At 37.5% G+C, this 22,862-nt stretch overlaps 1 protein-coding gene across 1 annotated transcript in view; it reads right to left on the minus strand.

The window, feature by feature from the left end:
* Window positions 1-527: 527 nt before the first annotated feature.
* LOC139713725 (beta-galactosidase-1-like protein 2) overlaps window positions 528-22,862 on the minus strand; it is a 52,579-nt gene continuing 30,244 nt past the window's right edge. The window contains exons 8-18 of the mRNA XM_071625430.1: window positions 17,555-17,642; window positions 16,307-16,444; window positions 15,714-15,806; window positions 14,051-14,157; window positions 13,505-13,657; window positions 12,459-12,533; window positions 11,193-11,283; window positions 6,981-7,068; window positions 5,766-5,883; window positions 4,009-4,125; window positions 528-1,361 (exon numbers count right to left, since the gene is read on the minus strand). Of these exons, the coding sequence (XP_071481531.1) occupies window positions 1,248-1,361; window positions 4,009-4,125; window positions 5,766-5,883; window positions 6,981-7,068; window positions 11,193-11,283; window positions 12,459-12,533; window positions 13,505-13,657; window positions 14,051-14,157; window positions 15,714-15,806; window positions 16,307-16,444; window positions 17,555-17,642 (1,182 nt within the window). The 3' untranslated portion in view covers window positions 528-1,247. The remainder of the gene's footprint in view (window positions 1,362-4,008; window positions 4,126-5,765; window positions 5,884-6,980; window positions 7,069-11,192; window positions 11,284-12,458; window positions 12,534-13,504; window positions 13,658-14,050; window positions 14,158-15,713; window positions 15,807-16,306; window positions 16,445-17,554; window positions 17,643-22,862) is intronic.

A 22,862-nucleotide genomic window follows, 5' to 3' on the forward strand; every position in this document is an offset into this window, starting at 1 on the left:
CATCAGTTTTCAAACTTTATAAACTACTCAAGGCACTTTAATAACATAATCTCATGTGGCTCCTCGTTAGAGACATCAGACTTAACTAGACCTTCTTAAATATAACAAGGTGATTTTGCAGGTCCAAACTCATTTGTCTGTTTCTGGAATCTCAATGTAGTGAGAAACCTGACATAGCTAATGAAAATATCATCTTGTTCAGGTACGTCTTCTTAAAGGGGATGGCTAGTAACTGATCAGTGGGAATCAGAGGGAATGCTGAGGGATGATTGTTCCAATCCTTGTGGGATTCATTTAAGAGTACATTATATATCTATTGTTGAGTGAAAATGATTTGCTTCAGAACGGTCTCATATTCAAGTAATGTGCAGATTAATGCCCCGTCACTGACCAGGCATGCTAACCTGGAAACATTAATCTGCACATTACTTGAATATGAGACAGTTCTGAAGCAAATAATTTTCACACAACAATAGATATATAATGTACTCTTAAATGAATCCCACAAGGATTGAAACAATCATCCCTCAACATTCCCACTGATTCCCACTGATCGGTTACTAGCCATCCCCTTTAATGAGGTTCCCCAGCATTTGAAATCTCGCCCATGTTGTAACATTCAAATTCCTACCAGGTATCTATTCCTACCAATGGAACGTGAAGATTATCATAGAGGTGTCTTGCTGAATGTCTTGGGCTCAAACCTTGAACCCTCTAGGAGACTAAGCTATTCACACCCTTTAGACTGCGAGAGGTACATTGAGCAGAGATTTGACTCACGGCAGTTCAATGCCTAATTACAAAGCAATACTGTAAACCCAGATATTTTAGCGTAGCACGAAACTTTTCATAAATTTTGTCAGGCACAGATTTGCAAAAGTAAAATGCACCCCAAAAAGTTTTGGTCTACACAATGCATGGTATGCCAGTGGCAAGATCTGCAAATGTTTCACACCACGAATGATTCTGATTTTAGAGTAAATAAAAATAATTATATTGGAAAAAATGTTCATAAAATAACGGGATGTTCTATGAGAGGACAGTCCTGGCTTTTGAAGACAAAAAGCCAAAGAAGGCAAAGAGGTGAAGGGAGCAGATGTGAGGAAAGGCAGCCCAAAGCCTGGAAACCAGACTAATGCTTACATTGAATGATTGTCATTCACTCACAAAGAACACATAAGGAAGGCATGTTATTAGGCTACATTTCAGTCCCTCTCTGCTAGAGCAGAGGCCGCCTCTGTGCGGGGTCACAGCGCTGCTTCGATGTCATCATCGTTGTTGATGTGAACCGTTTCACCAAGATCTGCTCTGTCATCGAAGCGAATGGTGTCTGCAGCCTGGTGGAGCTCAAAGATGATAATCTAGGAGGGGGAGAGTAGTTAGTAAATACTGGAAACACTTGACCATCAAAGGAAAATATAGTCTATTTAGCAAAATACTGATTAAAATCACATCTTTGTGAAGACCTTTTGCAAAAGGTCCTACACTATGTTCTTTTTAATTTTGATCCTATTTCTGTAGAGCTGTACAGACAATCTGGGGAAGTCTTTAAAACATTAATCATAACTGCATAATTAACAAAAAAAAAAACCCACATACAAGTTTTGTATTGCAAGTTTTGCAGATACTTCCATTTCATTTTATATTCCACAGGACATCATATACTAGCAACTAAAATTTCACAGCAAAATCTTTAAAATTTTCACAATCAAATCACAGACTCACAATAAAAGCATGGCACATTCTGTACAACAAAATAAAACTAGAAATGTCGCTATGGCGACTGGTAAGCCTCCGCCATAATGCATGGTTCTCCTATAAATGGGTCTATAGTACAATGTCTTGACAATGTATTTCACATAACAGTTTCACATAATTGGCAAAAAATCAAAATGACAGGCGATGAATGTTCACTTTCCGTGAACTAGGTTTTGCTATATTGTCTAAGAGTGCAGGTACATGTATTTGGGGATTTGAGGATTTTTACTTGACTTTTAACCCATTTATAAGTTTGTGCATTGAGTAATTTTCAAGGTATGAAGAAAAAGAGTAATTTCAGTATTAAAGAGAAAAATTTTTACATTTTAGCCTGGCCTTTGACCCTGACCTTTGACCGTATTACCTTAAAATTCCCAAGAGAATCACTGTCAGGAAGAACATATATTAATATGGACTAAGTTTCACGATACCTTAGGCGCGGTCAGACTGGCAAAAGATTGAGAAGTTTAAGATCGCGAAGTTTGGGCCTTTGGTACTCGCACAAGAAAGAGTGCGCCGTCCGATGGCTAGTGATTGTGACGTAACAATGCACATCTGTACATGACAATGGCCTCGCGCTTCAGAGACACCGCCCGCAAACAGATCGAGAAGTTTCGTAGGAAGTTTGCGGTCACACTGGCAAAAGTTTGAGATCTGAAAGATCGCGATCTTAACCCTTAACGTGCCATGGTCACCGAACGGCGACATTAGTCCTGACGTGCCGTGGTCGCCGATCGGCGACTAAGAAGAGCGAGAAAAGCACTGATCATTTAACTTCTTTTGGTACCGTAATGCGTTACACCAAGAAACTGCCAATGATATGTACTGGTAGCTAATTAGCATAGCCATCGTTTCCACTAAAAATATGAGCATGCTTACATTGGAAAATTTTGAGTAAATACATGATTTTTCAGCTAGATGTATTTTTTTCGCGTCGGGAAAATCCGCAGTGAGCGCACCCTCTGCGAGATGTGTATGGATCAAAAGTCTCATTGCTAAACCACGCGTGTGTATGCTATTGAATCTGCGTGTATTATCTATGCGGTTCCACTCGCATTGTTCTGCTTGGACGCTGTCCCGCGGGAAGCTGCTTTGATTTTGTCCCTCAAAGAGGGTAAGTTTAGGTTCAGCTTAGGTCAGCTAAGGTTCGTCGGTCAAGTCTTTCATCCTTTTGTTTTGGTGAACTTCACTAATTGTCCCCACGCTAGCCTATAAGTAATTGCACGCGGACAAAGGCCTGCCGATTTCAATAGAGTATCCCCGCCCGCGGTTCGGTTAGACAAAAGGAGGATTAGTAGGTTCTTCCTTTTCAAGTGGACAAAAGACACTCTTGAAGGGCCCGGGACAATTACTTTAGTTTCAAATACAGGATCCGGGACTAAAGGACTCAGATTTGGGAATGTATTACTGAATCAGAAAGAGAAATTGCTAAGACAAAATAAACTGCTAGAATCTTTAAAAACATACAATTCTAGAAGGCAATTTTGTTATCATTTTAAAGAGGAGATGTTGCTCTAAAACTTTCTCACAGAGTCAAGGGAGCGTTCTATTGAAGAAAAAACATGACTGACTCTTTTTTTTTCCATAATGCATAAAAATTTACAATAATTTTTTTATGTATCAATTATTTCTGCAATATTTCAGGTTCAGATAGATATTATGGCAAACTGACTACATGACACGAAAGAACAAACATTTCTTGATACATGTTGTGTAGAACTCGATTCAAAACAGTCAATAGTTTCAGAAATATGGCGGCTTTAAATGTCATTGTCAGTCCAGTTTCGAAACGTTCTGACGTTAGATAAAAACCTCTGGCACGTTAGGGGTTTTGGGCCTTGCACATTAAGAGTCAAACTTCTCGATCTTTTGTCAGTCTGACCGCGCCTCTTGAGTCACCTTTCAAGATATGGAGGAAAAAGTGAAATATATTATTCGGCTATGACAAAATTCTGGGGCCCGTTGCATAAAAGTTACATTCAATGGTAACTTTGTCATCCAATGGTAACTACCATGGCAACAATACTCAACAGTCAATCAAAATCAAGAATTCCATGGTAGTTACCATTGGATGGCAAAGTTACCATAATAGTAACTTTTATGCAACAGGCCCCTGATATAATGAAAGAAAACTGCTGGTCAAGAGTACTTTGTTGTAACGGGAACTGCCTGTAGTAACTATCAAGCGTGTTTACTCGGTGCATTGTAATGTGGACATTCCAAGAGACCCTTCACAATCCTGCATCTTACCTCATTCTTGCCCTGCTGAAGGAGGGGACCAGGCAGGTAATAGTTACGCTGAGGTCCAATATTCCAGTACCTCCCGAGGTTAAATCCATTGACGAAGATCACTCCTTTTTCCCATCCCTGCCATCCACAAGAGAGTGAAAATAAGTAATCACATCCAAGGTGAAGTCATTAAGAAAAGAGGGCATATCATGGCACATTATAAAATGATGAAGCAAATCCTAATCAAATGAATGGTTGAAAGCATGTATGTGACCATACATGTACTTTGCCTATCACATAATGACTGATATCTGATGACCCCCAGCGTCTCAGATAAATTATCTTCAAGTAACAAGTTTCATATCTCGTTTTGCTTCTGATTGGTCATTACAATTAAAGTAAATCACATCACGATGGCGAGCGGGCGAGATTTCATTATCTTATTTACTCTGGAAATTGGCTGCCACTTCATCGTGTCATAAAACAGATAATGCAACTCATTTTGTTCAGGCATTAGTACATTTACCTATAAAACTCAGTACTCCTGAAACAGTCCAGATGCCTGTGGCTACCGCCTCAGGCATGTTAGACTGTTCCAAAGGTACCTTGTGAGGGTAGTTCTTACTACAGCCCTCACTGATGGATGTGGATCTGTATAATAAAAAATACATAATGGGTAGCAAGAATCCTGCGCTCTCATTGGTTGAGAACTGTGTGGAGATTTTCTACTGGCCACATGCTGCCTCACAGTGGTAAACATGTCATCGCGCACTCGTAACAAAGGTTCGCGCAAAAAGCAAGCATTCGTGTACTCAGTACGAGATGCCTATAGGCTGAAAAATCATGCATCCAGTACTTTTGCCATGCATTCAGTTATGGCTGAATGCATGGTTTTGAAGTGCAGGATGCATGACTTTTGGGCTTTCGTCTATGGCAAGCCAAAAGGAAATGCATCCAGTAAATTTGCCATTGGGTAATATGACCGAAAAATAGATTTTAAGCAAGAAAATTGTCCCCATTCTATAACACAGATGATGCACATGTCTTTTTGCACGTCAGTCAGAATAGTGTACATGTGGTAACTATGAAATTTAGCCTAAACCCACTCGGCTTCCCCTCGGGGGTTAAGCATTCCATAGTTACCTCGTGCACACAATTCCAACTGACACACTCAGACCTGTGCGTCACTTGCATACTACCAAAGGTTCTTCTCTATCTCCATACATCTTTCTATCTATCCATCTTTTTATTTATCCAACTTTCTATCAATCCATCTATTTACCTATCTATCTACTAGTACATTGTATTCCTCTCTCTCTCTCTCTCTCTCTCTCTCTCTCTCTCTCTCTCTCTCCTGCACAAAATCATATGTGACAGAACAGCTTGCAAAACTCCAGAGACTCCAACCCCAAGCACCTTCTGATCTGGAGATTCTCCCGCCTGAAACCTCTAGCAAATGGAGACTCCAACTTGATGTGCACGAAGCGCCAAGTTCCTAGGGTTCTACATGCTCTCTTGTGCTATCTAAGGCTTATTTTTTAAACATACAATAGCAATAAGTAAGAAATCCTTTCCAACGGGAGACACAGAGCCAGGGCGGGAGAAATTAAATCTCAAGCGGGAGAATGGGAGATTTTGCAAAAATGGGTTTTTGGCGGGAGATCTCCCATCGAAAACGGGAGAGTTGGAGTCTCTGAAACTCTTCAAAACCCACTGCACCAAATATGAAATTCCCCTAATGCATTGAACTCCATGGGATGAAGAGAGCTCTGGTGTACCTTCATGTTGATGAATGTGTCCTTTGGCTGGCTGTCTTGAATTTCCAGAGTTGCCCTGTAGAGGGCAGGCTGCTTTTCATGACCACTGTAAGGGGCCCATTTTGGCGATGAAGAAACACTACGAACCACACAAAGGGAAATAAAACAAAACAAACCAAACAAAAAGTTGTGAATAAGATTAGAAGTGGGAAGTATTGACCAGGAGGGGACCATAGTCATTATGCTTGCTGCTCTGTAGTTTTCTTGCCAGAGTCCCACTACTGAGGCTTCATCAAACCAGCTAAATGGGACAATTCTAGCTGGTGTAAACTAAAGATACCATTTCTGGGTGAAACCAAAGATCCTACACACTACGTAAGATGGTCAACTCTCAGTCAAAAAGTGAAATGCTGCCGCTTGGAATTGTGGGATTTTTAAGGAGTGCGTCAACTAGCGTTGAGCGGGAAAAGTTTCCAGGTGAGCTGAACTTTCTTGATACGTTTGTGTAGGACCAAGACAAGCTAAGACGAGAAAGAAGGAATTTTCTGTAAAGAATCACGAGTAAATCTAGGAATTGGTGCAGTGCATTAAACTGCATCACTAGCTACACCAAGCCATCATCAGGTTTATCATTATTTCGATTTTCAAAAGACTGTGCACACCGCATTTTCGTCTCACCTCCCTGGTCACAGCGAGCGGTAGACTCGCACACGGCTCACCTCGCAAGTCGCTACACTCACTCTGACTGTGCACATCCAAATTATTGCGAGCTGCCTTTGCAAAAGGCTAATGCTTGTTCCATCTTTACCCGCTCAAAGCTAGCTGGCAGCAGCCACTTCCGTTTCACCAGCAGCCGTGTAAAATCGGAAGAGTTGAGCATCTTATATAGTGTGTAGGATCTTTGGTGAAACTAGTAATATACACAGTTGTACATGTACTGTGTACATACCCTCTCTCTTATAACACTTTTCTTTCTTTCTTTTTATTTTTACGCAATAGAAACAAACAGTCACAGAAGAACAAATAGATAAAGCAGGGACTTGGTTTTAAGGATTAAAATGTGATACAAAGACGAGAAGCAGAAAAGAAAATACATAGCTGCTGAACCCTGTTCATTTGCTTTTACAAATAACATCCCTCTTCAACATATGTACACAGGGCCAGATCAAACCTCTTATTGTATACAATGCTATGATACTTTCAAACTCATTTGTTTATCAGTATTCTCTTCCTTACGCCTCCATGAAGTGGGTCTTGAATTCCAGTGGGTACATCTCCCATTTCTCCTGCTTTTTCCCATCGAGCAGAACATCGCCCACCAGTCCTGTCAATGCAATAAACACAAATTCCATCACAGTGAAACATATCCATAGACGTTTACTTTGCTTTACATTTGAGGAACTGCCTCTAATGCAGAACAGTCACATTGCATATCAAAATGCCATGTGAAATTTTCATCCCTTTTTTATAACCTATTTCTTATTCTTATGGGGACATGGCATACCAGGTCCCCAAAATGTAGATAAGAGTTCTGCATTCTGGCCTAAATTCATGTTTGTTTGCATAACGCTGACCAGAAAAAACAAACAAACAAACAAACAAACAAACAGAACCAAAAAACTCTGATAAAAAGACTAGGACGCTTCTTCTATCAAAATCTATTAAGTTTTGGTATCAAAACTGAGTACATTGTTGTCCAATTTACCTTCTTCCAGGGTAGTAAAGCACTTGTACAGCTATCAAAATTTTGTAAAGATGTATGTAGCCATCAAGGCTGAGCTCACTCAATTTTGACTGTCACTGACCCCATTTTGGTACCCATGTAGTGTATGAAAAAAAAAAAGTTTGCGAGCCCATCAGTGCATGCTCTACAATTTGCTATTCACAATCTACAAAGAATATGGCAAATTTTGTGCTTTACTGGGCATTTCATTTAGCTGTCAGAACTTATTTACACAATTAACTGCATCTAGACAAGTCAAATTACACATTGTATGCAATGGTATACTTGCCACCCAAATAGGACCACAGCAAAAAAAAAAAGATACCAACATTCTTGTTGGTATCTATTACTCAACATATAATAATACACTGTCATTGGATCATGGAAGGAACTCCCCCATGGAATAAAAGAACTAGAAATGTCGCTAAGGCGACTGCTATGCCTCCGCCATAATGCATGATTCTCCTAATAGGTCTATAGTACATGTGGACAATGCATACACTAATTACATTTTCACAATATTGGCAAAATATCAAAATTACATGTTTGTCACAAATGTGTTGAATGTTCACCTTCCTTTACCTAGGTTTAATTAGATGAATAGGAGAGCATGTATTTGGGGATTCAAGGACTTTAATTTGACTTTGACCCATTCATAAGTGTATGAATACTGTAATTTTCAAGGTATGGAGAAAAAGTGTAATTTCTGTATTGAAAAGTACACTGTTATCATTTCCTTTTGGCCTTTGACCCTAAAATTCATAGGATAATCACTGTCAGGCAGAACATGCATAAATATGTAGTACATGTAAGTTTCAAGATAACTTGAGCCACTTCTGAGATATGAAGGAAAAAGTTAGTTTAGCACTTTCCCTTGATCTTTTGATCTTGATCTTGATCTTTCCTAAATCATCACCCATTTCTCCCAATACCATAAAGGTTGATGATGCAGAAGTATCGGACGACGCAAGTATTGCTGAAGCATTCAACAATTTTTTCATATCTAATGCTACTAAAATTACAAAAGACCTGCAGAGGAATACTTCGCAAATGATATTTGATGAGGACAAAGGCTTTGTTCCATCTCATTCTCAATTTAATTTAAGTATGATAACGAGAGATTTTGTATTGAGACAGATCGAGCTTCTTGGCATAGATAAAGCAACCGGAGAAGATCACATCGGCTGCAAACTTTTAAAGATGACAAAGAATGTTATTGCAGAATCTCTTTGCGATATTATCAACAAATCCCTGTCTACGGGAGTTGTTCCACGTGAATGGAAAAAGGCTCGGGTAGTACCGATATTTAAAGCAGGAGATATTTCTTCGTTGAATAACTACCGCCCCATCTCAATCTTACCAACAGTGAGTAAAATTATCGAAAGGGCCGTACATCAACAACTGAGCGAATTCATGAATGCGAATGATTTACTACACCCTAATCAATCTGGTTTTAGACCATTTCATTCCACATCAACTGCTCTTGCAAAACTTGTGAATCAGTGGTCTTTGAATATAGATAATAATCAAATTTCTGGAGTTGCCTTCATAGATCTTCGGAAGGCATTCGACACTGTAGATCATGACCTACTTTTACATAAATTAAAGTATATAGGGTGTAGTAAGACGACTGTAGATTGGTTTAAATCCTATTTAAGTGACAGACAGCAAGTGACGCAATTCAAAGGAGCCAAGTCCCACCCTTCAACTATTAAATTGGGTGTACCTCAAGGGTCAATTCTTGGTCCCCTTTTATTTTCAATATATGTCAACAGTCTACCCGAGTGTACTTCAGAAGGTGTTATAGATATGTACGCTGACGATACGACCCTCACTGTCAGTGCTAATGACGCAACAGTTTTAGAAGAAAAGATAACTGTTGCACTAAATAAAGTAATGGGGTGGATTAAGAAAAATCGGCTCGTCCTTAACACTGACAAAACTTCTGTCATGATTATCGGCTCCCGTGCTAATCTCGGGAAAATTGAAAATTTCAGTATTTCATTAGATGGTAGTCGGATTAAAAGAGTTCAGTTCACTAAATGTTTAGGTGTTTTAATAGATGAAGAACTGAAATGGTCTAAACAAATCGAAAATGTATGTAAACGTACCCAAAAAAGTGTCTGCATGATAAAGAGAGCGAAGGCCTTTTTGCCCCAACAATCCCTAAAATTACTTTATAATAGTCTAGTGTTACCACAATTTGATTACTGTTCTGTTGTTTGGTCAAACAGATTTCAATACCATACAACTAAGCTAGAAAAAATTCAAAAGAGGGCAGCAAGAATAATTTTGGACAAAACATATGACACACCGTCGGCTGATTTATTCAAAAGTCTTAAATGGATGACACTAGACAAACGTTTTGATTTCAGCCGCGTTATGATGATATATAAATGCGTCCATAACTTAGCACCTTCGTACCTTCAGGTGCACTTAGTTAAGCCTAGTGATGTACATGAACATCATACAAGGCTAATAGACAGTGGAAATCTATGTGTGCCAAGATTTCGCTCTGATTGTCACAAGTGCAGCCCAATCGTATCCTCTGTACTTGAATGGAACAGGCTAGATCATTCAATTAGATCAGCTTCTTCCATATATTCATTTAAGAGATTGTTTAAGCAAAGTTGCTATTTGTAAGTAACACACGAAATTCATTCTGGGCTTTATCATTCCTGTATAATAGCGTTTTTAATTGTTATTTCGGCATTCTGGTGAACTCTTGCTGTGGCATGTACTTTTTATGTTACTTTGCAATGTACAGTATGCTGGTATGTATCTACACTGTATTATGTCATCTTCTGTATATACGTTTTGCTATTTAATGTACATATGTTCATCAATATTATTCAGGGCTCCATGGAAGACCACTATTTATTGGTGAATGGACTACCCTGACAAAAGATTAGAAATAAATAAATAAATAAATAAATAAAATCTTTGACCTTTTGACCTTTGAGGCAAACCCCCCCCCCCCCCCCCAAAAAAAAAAAAAAAGAGAAAAAGAAACTTTCCAGATAATCTAGGTTATACATGCATACACCAAGTGTAAAAAAAAAAAAAAAAAAATTGCTGGCTTTACCCTAGATTCTCTAGATAATAACTGCCAGTCAGTACATGTTTATATACTATGTTCCATGAAGATACCTTGAACAATTTCCAAGGTACGGAGAAAAAAAGCGAAGTTTTAATATTTTAACTTGACCTTTTGACCTTTGACCTTTGACCTCATGACCCAAAACTTTCACCAGAGAATCTTAATTGGGTAATACATGTATACACTAAGTTTCAAGAAAATATCTTCAGGCATTGCATAGATATGGAGGAAATAGTGAAATTTTACGTATTTGACCTTGACCTTTTGACCTTTGACCTTGACCATGTGCACCCAAAAGTTAATAGGCACAACTTCACCCCCTAATACACATACATGCCAAGTTTCATTAGGATACCTGAAAAGGTTTTGATAGTTACCCTGTCCACAAAATTTATTACGGACGGACGGAAGGACGGACGGACGGAAGGACGCTACGACGGAAGGACGGACGGACGGACGGAAGGACGGACGGACGGACGGAAGGACGGACGGACGGACGGACAACCCGAAAACACAATGCCTCCGGCACCACTTCGTGGCGGAGGCATAAAAAAAAGCACATGAAAAACACAGACAGGGCAAATATTTATACCTGATTAAAAAAAGTGTGTATTAGCTGACATACCTTTACGCTCATGCTGCAGAGTTTGATCGTAGTTTATTCTGCCAAGATTTTCAACGAGAATATCGAGAACATTGTCGGATCCTTTTCCCTCCTGTTGATGCAAGAGAAGGCGTTGAAGAAAGAAAAAATTATACATGCTACAGGTTACATGCAGGAATACATTCTGTCATACATTGAACTCCGCTTATGCAGATCGTGTCTATGTCAAATAATCGGCTAAAACTCAATGAAAATATAAAACGTCCCTTCCCACATTCATGGCCTTTCACATTATTCCTCTGTACCTGCAGAAGTGAATTCAGTGGAAACTCAGTATTACGAGATCCCTAGGACCAAGACAGTTTCTTTTTTATCTAATTTCAGATATTTTGTCATACCAGTAGTCAATAGAAATATAAAACAAAGGAAATAAATTCAATATCATTATTCATAAATTAGTTTTATCAGATCTCTTAATATCGAGTTTCCACTGTATTGTCAAAGACAATTTGTTTTCCATCGTCTCATCGATATCAATTTAGGCAGAGTTGACTGTACAAAACAAAAAAGGAACCAATAACAACTATTTATATTAAATTAGTCCCTTGTGATTAATGACTGTGGAAGGAGATATATCTCAACATGAGACTTTTAATTTATGATTTCAATGTCTGACAAGATAGACATAGGCAGACATTGCTCCCACAGCCCCCAGAAGACAAGACGTAAATCAAAGACTACACTAGGGAAATGTTTCTGTTTACAAAGTCCTGCTGTAGCTTGCTCCATTCCATAATGTATCATTACATGAAAGTTACAAGGAGGAAACACAAGGCACAATGCTGGACAGCTTTCAGGGAGAACTAAGACCAATTAACCGTTACAATATTAAAAGATAACCAAAATTTCATATCATACAAGCATAGTACCATTTCTCTTTCCTTTTCTTTCCCATCTCTTTTTCTTTTTTCAATCACACATGAAAAATTGATTGAGCACTGTAATATTACCATAGAATACAGTGGCAGTAACCTACTATGCATATTAACCCGCTAAGCAGATTATGACTTCTAAACTCTATCACAGGAATGCTAACCTTGTAAATAGCATTGTAGCATTCTGAGGGCTAAAAAGGCCTTAGAAGGAAAACAGTATTTTCAACTTTCCTGCAATAGACATGACATCGTGTAATAATACAATTTGAGAAAAACAGTACTTTCCATGAAACCTGCAGTATTTTTGGGAAAAAAACAGAGTATAAAATACTATAAAAATGTAGTGACTTACACCAAACTCCACTTCTCTGTCCTCTGTGTCAGTCTTCCTCATTAACACGCCTATTTCTTCTCCATTCCACAGAACCTTGGGCAAGCAGAGAAACAAATTTGGGAAAGTTCAAACTTTGTTAGTGAGCACTGATTTAATCATCGAATAACCCTTTATGCTTCTTCATCAAAAGGTTTCTATGTAAGAATGAAACTCTGGTATGCAGAGCTGTAAACCATTTCATATATCAACAATCATGGCTCTCCTACAGCCGGGGGTTGCTTCAATCTTGTTGTTGTTGTTGTTTTATAGAAAGAAAGAAGAGAGAGAAAAATGCTTCAATCTCGCGGTAAAACTCTGCCCATGGAATAAGAATTTGGTAGTCCCTGTCTGCATTTCGTAGGCGGCCGATGCATGCACATTCATACAACTCACAATTTTCCTAAAGGACTGTTTGAAGTGGTGACATGGAGCATGTTGCCACTGTAAAAAAGTTGGACTGTAAAACATTACGCCTGCTTTTACTTTACAATGTACCTGTTGCGATGCGACTTATTCCACCACAGTTGCTCATCACGACATGACTCTAATACTTATGGTACAGAATACATGTAACAAACAAAAGCCATCATAGAGAGAAGGCAAAAATTAACAAAAGACACACTGCTATAGCAAACAGAAATGCAAAGTACCACATATTAGATATTTAGAATTTAAATTACCTGCTTTCAGGGTTTTTGTTTTGTTAATCCTTCATTACTTATGATACTTTTTAGTCCTAGACAGTATTCAAAGTCTGAAAGATACATCTTTTTATCAGAAGCAATCATTATGTGATATGCTAATTAAAGCACACTTGATCTGTTAAGGACACTTATTTTGCTATAACACCAATTTTCCATAGACACCTGCCGGAGCACACATGTACTCGGAACTTGTGTTCAAAAGGGCAAATGCATATTGCACAGATTACATGCTGCATTCATTTGTTTGTAAAGTTGACATGGACACTGCAGTTACTCAAGATTATATGCAACCTGGAACTCACTGTGAATACTCATTCTCACCTGGGCCCTGTCCCTTGGCGATATGGTCAGCTTCAGCTTGGCTGGCTTGGAAGGGACCCGAGTCCTGTAGAGCAGGAAACCGTAGCCCTGGCCACCCCCGTTATTGATTGGTAGCTTCTCCATTGCCTGCACGTCATCATTGTAGATGGGCTTCTGCATGGTTGAGAGTGGGGAGGAGCATGTGTACACAAAGAGGGTGACTTGAGAAGGAAAATGTCTCACAGGCAACAACACACCCTGATGCTAAACAGCTTTATGAGGTGAGCTGACAATGGAGAGAGATTTCAGTATAAGCATGTATCTACATGCCTCCCTACATCTAAATATTTCATACCAAACACTCTCCTGATGATACTAGGATATGACAACCAGTTAAATGTTTTGTGAGCCAAACAAACAATGACTTTGGATAAATATTTTGACAAAAGAGATCTTCATTTAACACCACATGGCAGACAAGGTATGAAAATGAATGAGATTTAAAAGTGTAGGAAATAAATGAATATGACTGATACACAAATATATATTATGTACATGAATACTCACCCCTACAATTTCCAGTACTGATGGAAATGAAAGACTCTCTTGAACTTTGACCTCTGGATACGCCACTTTACCAATGGCCACAGGAAGATCCGGCAAGTGACTGGGAACTATAACAACATTTATTGAAGAAAAGTTTTGGAAGAAAATGTGCATTAAACTCAGTGCTCAGCATCTCGAAATGAACTAAAAGGTGACCTCATATTCTTGCATCTACTGAGTACAGAGATATCATTTGATATACCTGAGTTACCAATTACAAATATCATGCTCCACGGCACCCTGTTGCATAAAAAGATGGAATCAAACGTAAGTCAGAAAATCAAACATACATTAGGTATCAGTTAATCGGAGTTGAGTATTCAGAGACCTATGTTTGATTTTCTGTCTTCTGTTTGATCTCAACTTTTAAGCAACAGGGCCCTGATTATTGTTCTTCAAACCTGTGATACCAAAACATGTATTAGATTGATGTGTTGAAGACATAGACTATTCTTGTGGACACAAAACACTGATATTGCTGTGTATTTAACCCCCCCCCCCCCCCCAAACCTGGTCACGGGGGTCATTCTGTCTGCTGACAATTGGTTAATGCAACAATAAGTATCAATGGTACTTCGTATTGCTATTCATGATATGCAAATATTAAAAGCTGGAGCACAGATTGTTGAAATCAACATTTTCATTGTGAGGGCAACAAAGACAAAACTTGTCACAGCTGCTGCAAACTATTCAATCTGCTCCTGCACATCAACATTTAATGAAAGCAATGCATTCATAGTTTTCTGTGCAAAGAGAGCAATGGGTTCACTTTTACCTGATCTCAATATTGTGTACAAATGCACTCATGACTCTTGATGTAACAACAAAATTTTACAGTCTATAGTCCAAGTCTAAAAATTAATTTACAAAAAATACTAATAAATAACTTGTTAAGTTTCTCTTAATACTAATGTCATCTTCAAAATGATCAAATCATTATCAGTGCTAACAGGAAATCTACAAAACTTAATAACTGTTTTTTTTTTCTCTCTGCCTCTCTTTCTTGGGCCATGAGCATCTTTTCATGATGGATACCGGCGCATTACAAGTGTTCATATTATTATTATTATTATTATAACAATTTTTTTCTGTCCTCACAGAGCATTTGATAGGTACATATCTCTCTCGGCTGAATAGAGCTTTTCCCACTCATTCATATTTCTTTTATCTTGTTGTCTTTCCATTCAGCCATCCATTCATCCATCTATCCATCCATCCATCTTTATTATTCATTAATCAATCTATCCTTCCTCTATCCTTGCCTCAATACAATTCAAAAGCTCTTGTACAAGACAATGTACAGGAGGAATATGCCAAGTACTGAGGTCTGAGAGTACTTGCACACAAAAAAAAAGTCTAAAAAAATCCCAAAACTTATGAAAAACAAAAAGGTCTCAAGTGCAAAAAACTGAACATTTCAATGTATTTGAATCGCTAAAAATCTGCAAAGTGGGTTTGGGGCCGAGGAAAAGAATCTGAAATCAGATTGAACTCTCACATCCCAGTAAGTAAGACTTGATAAGTAAGACATGCTTTATCATGCATGTGATAAACATCAACCTTGACCCATTCAGACTTGCGTTCAGCACGGTGCTGAGCTGCAAAAGTGCAGAGCCACATATACCTCGTCCTTTGCCAGTGTATTTCTGGATAATCTCCTTGAGTTTGAAGAACTTCTCGGTAGTGTCCCCTGCTTCAGATAATGGAGCATCATAATCTAGAGGGATATAAAGAGTAGAGCATATCAACATTCAGACGTAAAGGAAATGCACACCTCATTTACGGCGTACAATTCATCAAACGTATAAATGTGAATTCAGTGAATGCAGACAGAGCATTGAAACATATACACATAGTGACAGTTCATAGGAAATCAAAAACAAAAGTTGTCCAAAAGTTTATTACAGCTGTAATTCTTTCTTCCGCTCTTATAAATCAAAACAGTTTTGATTTACGAATACCAGTAAGACGACAAATTTGTATTTAACCCTTCGCGTCTTTGCACATCTTGCTAATTTCGCAAAACTAAAAACATCACAAAATATTCAGCGTAGTACAGGTAAATTATGTGTAAGTCTACGGGAGCGCTGCAGTATTGTAAGGATAGGTTGTATCAATTCTGATTTTCTAGACTGAATATTTATCTTTCTATCATCTCCAGAGTACAAATGATTAATATTAGAGCAGAGTTCATGACATCTTCCATGCATAGCTCACCATAGCTGGTAATAGTAGGTTTATAACCTCCATCATAGTTGCCGCCATTCATAAAGCCAAAGTTGGTGCCACCATGGTACATGTAAAAATTCACTGATGCACCTTTCTCCAAGATGGCTTTCGTCAAGCCAGCAAGTCCTACAAAGAAAAATAAATAAATAAATAAATACATACATAAATAAATAAATAAATAAAGACAGAATAAACTGACCAGAAAGAATATAAATTATTAGTGGAAAAGTGAGCAAAGAAAATGGGATATAAATAAATACATACATAAATAAATAAATAAATACATAAATAAATAAATACATAAATACATAAATAAATAAATAAATAAATAAATAAATAAATAAATAAATAAATAAATAAATAAATAAATAAATGAATATATAGACTTGTCAATCACACCATCTTACAAGTTTCTTGAAAGCTTGCTAATAATGATAACAGTGATAATGGTAACTGCAGAGTACATAGGAAAGAATCATGCAATGAAGATATTAGAGTGAAGTCTGGTTGCACACTTTTTTAAAAGCATGTCAATTTTCCCAGTGGCAACTGTGATGTTCAGTGCACCGAATGGAAAATCATCATCATTAATCAAGCTTAAGTACAAGCATAGCTAACAGTAAAAGTAATGCAATGTATTAGGCTGTGGGGTAGTAAGCCTCCTATTCATTAAAGACATCTCTACAGATAGAAAGGCAACCACTGTAAACAATTAATTTTGACAGCAATAATAGCATTTTCCTTGTATGTTATAATTAGTAAATTTTTTGGAAGAAGTGTGGCATTTGTTTGGGAAACTGAGGTGCACTTTCAATTAAAATATGTCTTCCTACAGCTGATTTGAAAGAGGCAGTTGGCTCTAGATCTCTCTACAAAGAAGTAAAATTGTTTCTACACAAATACAGTATCTGTTTGTAAAGACAATTAGTAAATTTGCATGCCTAAGAATTGTCATGAAAAGGACAAGCTGTACGCATGCCATGATGCCAACTGCTGTGTCCTATCTCTTCTGTCGTTTGTGCACTGTTTCCAATTTTTCTTGTTTCTTTTTTCCTTTTTCCTTTGGGGGGGGGGGGGGGGGGGGGGGGGCAATAAGAAGAAACCCAAAGCTTCCAGCAAGCCCGGACTGATATAAAGTCCAATGCAAATAACCACTGATTAGCTGAAAAATCAGTGCCACACAATGCCATAAAAATAAATCAAGCTGAAGTTGAGAGCGTGGACAGTGGGGAGTACCTTCAGGCTCATAGATGTGGTGCTTCTCACCCCAGTGGTCAAACCAGCCTGACCAGAACTCCATGGCCATCAGCGGCATGTCATTCCCCTGAAGGAGGTCCAAATCAAACAAGGGTCATGGTGTAACAAGTCTTCTTTTTGAGACTAGTTATATAAGCAGGACTACCAACAGTCATACCTCAAAGTCAGGGAGGTTTCGAAGAGAAATCAGGGAGGTATATTGAACATTACATCCTTGTGCAGAGATGCCAACTTCTTGACATAAAAAAATAAATAAATCAAATATCCTAAAAAAGCAGATTTTGAAGAGGAAAATCAGATTATGAAATCTTGACACCACCACTAGCTTGTTGGCCCTGGGCCCCTGGTGAAATGTCAGAAGAAATGTTTCCCTGGTAAGAACGGGCAAGTAAAACTCATCATCAACATTGATGAGAAAATTGTTAAGTATCCCTTATTTCCTTCGTATTTTCACGAAGTGTAGGCCAGCCATTCAACATTTTAGTAGGGGTTGTACTGTAGGTATTTACAATTGTAGTAGTGCATCTTTCTATGATAATGTGGTTTTCTATAGTTTTCTGTGGTTTATATTGGCTTTTTTTTTATTTCAAAGATGAAAGGTCATATTTTTGAAGAGGCAATATCGTATTATTGTATTTCACTGTTTATAGTACTAAATACAATAAAATTGTATTGGCTGGCATATCTGCTTGTGTACCCTATGCATCTCAAAAGCATTGAAAAATGATCCTCAAAGCAAGCTTTTATATGTCAATATGTGACATTCACATTGCATCACAAAACCAACAAAAAGCTGCACACCTCTTGATTTTTAGAGGACTCAAAAAAGGTAAAACAGGTCAACAAGTCAATTTAGAGTTTTCCATATTTTCTGAAAGAACTATTCTTCTTCTACGTTTGTCTGGAGTTTGGGATCATAAAATCTGCGACTGATACAACTTCCTGCCAGAGAAAATCAATATTTCAAGCCCAAACACAACCTGTCAGCCGGACATTGCATGCAGTCTAAAAAGGTGATGATTATGACAATTATCAAAAAGAGGAATTTGAGTGAAAACTGTTGTATCAATGTAAAACAACAACAACAACAAAACAAAACAAAAACTAGAAATATCACTTAAGGTGATTAATACCCCCGCCCCGTGACGACAGTATTACCCAAGGAATGATCTTTCCTTGATCTTCTGCCATTTAAATGCCGTTACCATGGCAACGCAGCTTCCGACACGTCCGAAAAATATGTCTTGCACATCTTCCCATCAAGACTATTGTGTGTGCCACATTTCATACGCTTTTGGCAAAAACTGAGGAAATAGTTCAATCCACAAGATCTTTCCTTGATCTTCTGCCATTTATATGCCGTTACCATGGCAACGCAGCTTCCGACACGTCCAAAAAATATGTCTTGCACATCTTCCCACCAAGACCAATGTGTGTGCGCCATTTCATGAGCTTCAGTCGAATACAGAGGAAGTAGTTCAATCCGCAAGATCTTTCCTTGATCTTCTGCCATTTATATGCCGTTACCATGGCAACGCAGCTTCCGACACGTCCGAAAAATATGTCTTCCACATCTTCCCACCAAGATCAAGGTGTGTGCCACATTTCATAAGCTTTGGTCAAAAAACTGAGGAAGTAGTTAAATCCGCAAGATCTTTCCTTGATCTTCTGCCATTAATATGCCGTTACCATGGCAACGTACTTTCGGGTACTGTCAAAAAATGCGTCTTGCACATCTACAACCAAAGGCACACATCTGTACCAAGTTTCATGGAAATTGGGCAAAAACTGAGGAAGTAGTTTGCAACACAAAATTTTCCATCATTTTGGCTCATAATATGTGAGCTGTTACCATGGCAACATACTTTTTGTCACTGTCAAGAAATGTGTCATGCTGACCTATATCCTAATAGTGGAGCGGCATAGCTTGAAAAATTAGAGGAATTGTGCATTTTATGATAAAAGCACCAAATTTCGCACACATGTTGACAATTACATTAGAAATAAATTCAGATATTGGGCCATCGAAAATAGCGCCCTCAATGGCCATGGCAGCCATTTTTCAAAAATGGCCGCCATAAATGCCATTTTTCGTAAAAATTGACAAATTTCAGAAGGGAAAATCAATAAGATTTTGCAAACGAGTGGGAAATAACATTCAAAATAAATTTAGATATTGGGCCACCGTAAATTACGCCCTCAACAGTAATGGCAGCCATTTTTCAAAATGGCCGCCATAAATGCCATTTTTCGCAAAAAATTACAAATTTCAGAAGGGAAAATCAGTAAGATTTTGCAAACAAGTGGAAAATAACATTTAACATAAATTTAGATATTGGGCCATCGAAAATAGCGCCCTCAACGGCCATAGCAGCCATTTTTCAAAATGGCCGCCTTAAATGCCATTTTTTTAGTAAAAATTTACAAATTTCAGAAGGGAAAATCAATAAGATTTTGCAAACGTGTCAGACATAGCATTAAAAAAAAAATCAGATATTGGGCCATCGCAAATTGCGCCCTCAATGGCAATGACAGGGATTTTTCAAAAAGGCCGCCATAAATGCCAGTTTTCATAAATTTTACACATTTCAGAAGGGAAAATCAATAAGATTTTGCCAACGAGTGGGATATAACATTTGAAATAAATTTAGATATTGGCCAATCGCAAATTGCGCCCCCTAAAGGTCATGGCAGCCAATTTTTCATAAATGGTCGCCATAAACGCAATTTTTCGCAAAAAAATCAAAAATTTCAGAAAGGAAAATCAACAAGATTTTGCAAACGAGTTGAAAATAAAATTCGAAATATATTTAGATGTTGGGCCATCGCAAATTGCGCCCTCAGCGCCAACGGCAGCCATGTTTAAAATTGGCTGCCATAAATACCACCTTTTTCTCCGAATTTACTAATTCCAGAAGGAAAAGATAGTGAGATCTTGCACTCAATTTAAAATTTTCGTTTGAAATATATCTTGCGCCTATGTATTACATTATTGTAAATAGCGCCCTCAATGGCCATTGTAGCCATTTTCAAAATGGCCACCATGGATTCCATTTTCTTTTATTTCCTGATTTCACAAAAGGAAAAGTCCATAAGATTTTGCACACAATTTGAAAATTATGTTTGAAATGAATATTTGTATTAGATTATCATAATACTGCCCTCAACGGCCATGGCCGCCATATGCCAAAATTGCTGCCATTGTCATAATCATTTTGTTTTAAAAAATGGTAATTTCAGAAAGAAAAGTCAACAAATGTGTACATAAATTAAAAATCATGTTTAAAATCAAACAATATCTAGATTGCATTAACTCTAGAAATTGTTCCTTAGCAAATTTTCAAGAAGAAAAAAAAATGCTTATAACGGTAATTGCAGCCATTTTCCAAAATGGCTGTCATAGATGCCATTTTTCTTTAATGAAGATGTCATAATGCCGGAAGAAGACAGTAAACATTTTTTTTTTTTTTTTTGGCGCAAGTTGACAATACATATAAAGAAGTTTAGACATTGGGCCATCATAAACTTTGTTCTCATTGGCTATTCCAGCTATTTGTCAAAATGGCTACAATACACTTTTTTTTTTGTCTTGAAAATTTGCTTTAACTTCAGAAGGACAGGACAGTAGAATACTCACAGAGACATTATATCATCTGAAATATTGTGTTACGGAAATCATTTGAGGAACATTTGAAATAAACAAGGCAAATGCCTAGCAATTATATCTCACCAATGATGAATGCATATTTTAGGTGGCAAACATAAAAGAGTAGTATGAATATCCAGGGATAATGGCGCCATGTGTTAACTTTGACAGTAACACCATATCATTGAATATATGGGATATATGACGTGTATCTATTCTAAAATGTAACTTCCTAAATATTCTTAAAACAGAAACGAAAAAAATGGCCTTTTATTTTACGATAAAAGTTAATCTACTTGCTATGTTGCGATAAAACACATACCTTTGATATCCATACTGTTAGCCGTCACACACGAAATACTGCAATTAGGACTAAACTGAAAACATGAATTTAGAACTAACCCATCAATGAAACCTTTTTTAAAATTTAAATTTCTTTGAACACCAGATTGCATTAGATATAATGGCTGTTTAGCAGTATTCTATTGCTTTCTCCTTCTGGAATAAGCAAATAAGAATAAGGAGTGTGTGGAAGCCATTTTGCCAAAGAGCTGCCATAGCCGTTGGGACAATGTTTAAATGGTGGCTCAATATCTTCATTTCAAATTTAAATTCAAATTCAAACTTGAATTTATTTGAATGTCTTTTGTCAATTTGCACAAGAAGTTATATTGTCTTCTTGTGACATTATCATATTTTCAAGAAATAAATAGCATCTATAGTGGTCATTTGGAAAATGGCTGCCATGGACGTTGATGGTGCCATTTGTAATGAACTCATATATTATTTTCTTTTGAATATGATTTTAAACATAAAGGTATGTGCAAATTTCATTGGTTTTCTCTCTGAAATTAGCAAATATTTCCAGAAAAGAAAAGAAAAAAGAAAGAAGCAGACATCCATGGCGGTCAGCATGGCCCTTGAGGGCGCCTTCTAAGAAGACTTTACACTTAAATTTATTTCTTGAGCATAATTTTCAACTTGTTTGCAACGTCTTATTGACTTTTCCTTCTGACATCAGCAAATTTTTGCAAAAAACAAAGCAAAACAAGGGGGGCTGCTATGGCTGTTGATGGTGCACTTTTGGATGGCCTATTATCAAATTCAGTTTGAATGTAATTTTCCACCTTTGGGGAAAAAAAAAAAGACATTCATGGTGGCCATTTTGAAAAATGGCTGGAATGGCCATTGAGGAGGCAATTTGCAATGGCCCAATAAGTTTACTTTTGAATGTACTTTCCCATCTGTTTGCAAAATCTTGTTGGCTTTCCCTTCTGATTTTAGTAAATCTTTTCGAAAATATAGCGTTTATGGTGGCCATTTTGAAAAATGGCTGCCATGACCGTTGAGGGCACAATTTCCGATGGCCCAATATCGATATTTATTTTAAATCTCATTTCCCATTTCTAACCAAAATTTCATTGACTTTTCCTTTTGAAATTAGCACTTTTTTAATGAAAAAATGGCACTTATGGTGCCCATTTGAAAAAAAATGGCTGCCATAGCCATTGAGAGCACAATTTTCAATTGCCCAATATCTGGATTTATTTTGGATGTAATTTCCAGCTTGTTTAAGAAAAAAAAAGACCATTGGCTTTCCCTTCTGAAATTTGCATTTTTTAACAAAAAATGGCATTTGTG

Source organism: Diadema antillarum, unplaced genomic scaffold (assembly GCF_040938485.1).
Source record: "Diadema antillarum isolate AM-2024a unplaced genomic scaffold, OU_Dant_1.0 seq00002039_RagTag, whole genome shotgun sequence".
Lineage (NCBI taxonomy): Eukaryota > Metazoa > Echinodermata > Echinoidea > Diadematoida > Diadematidae > Diadema > Diadema antillarum.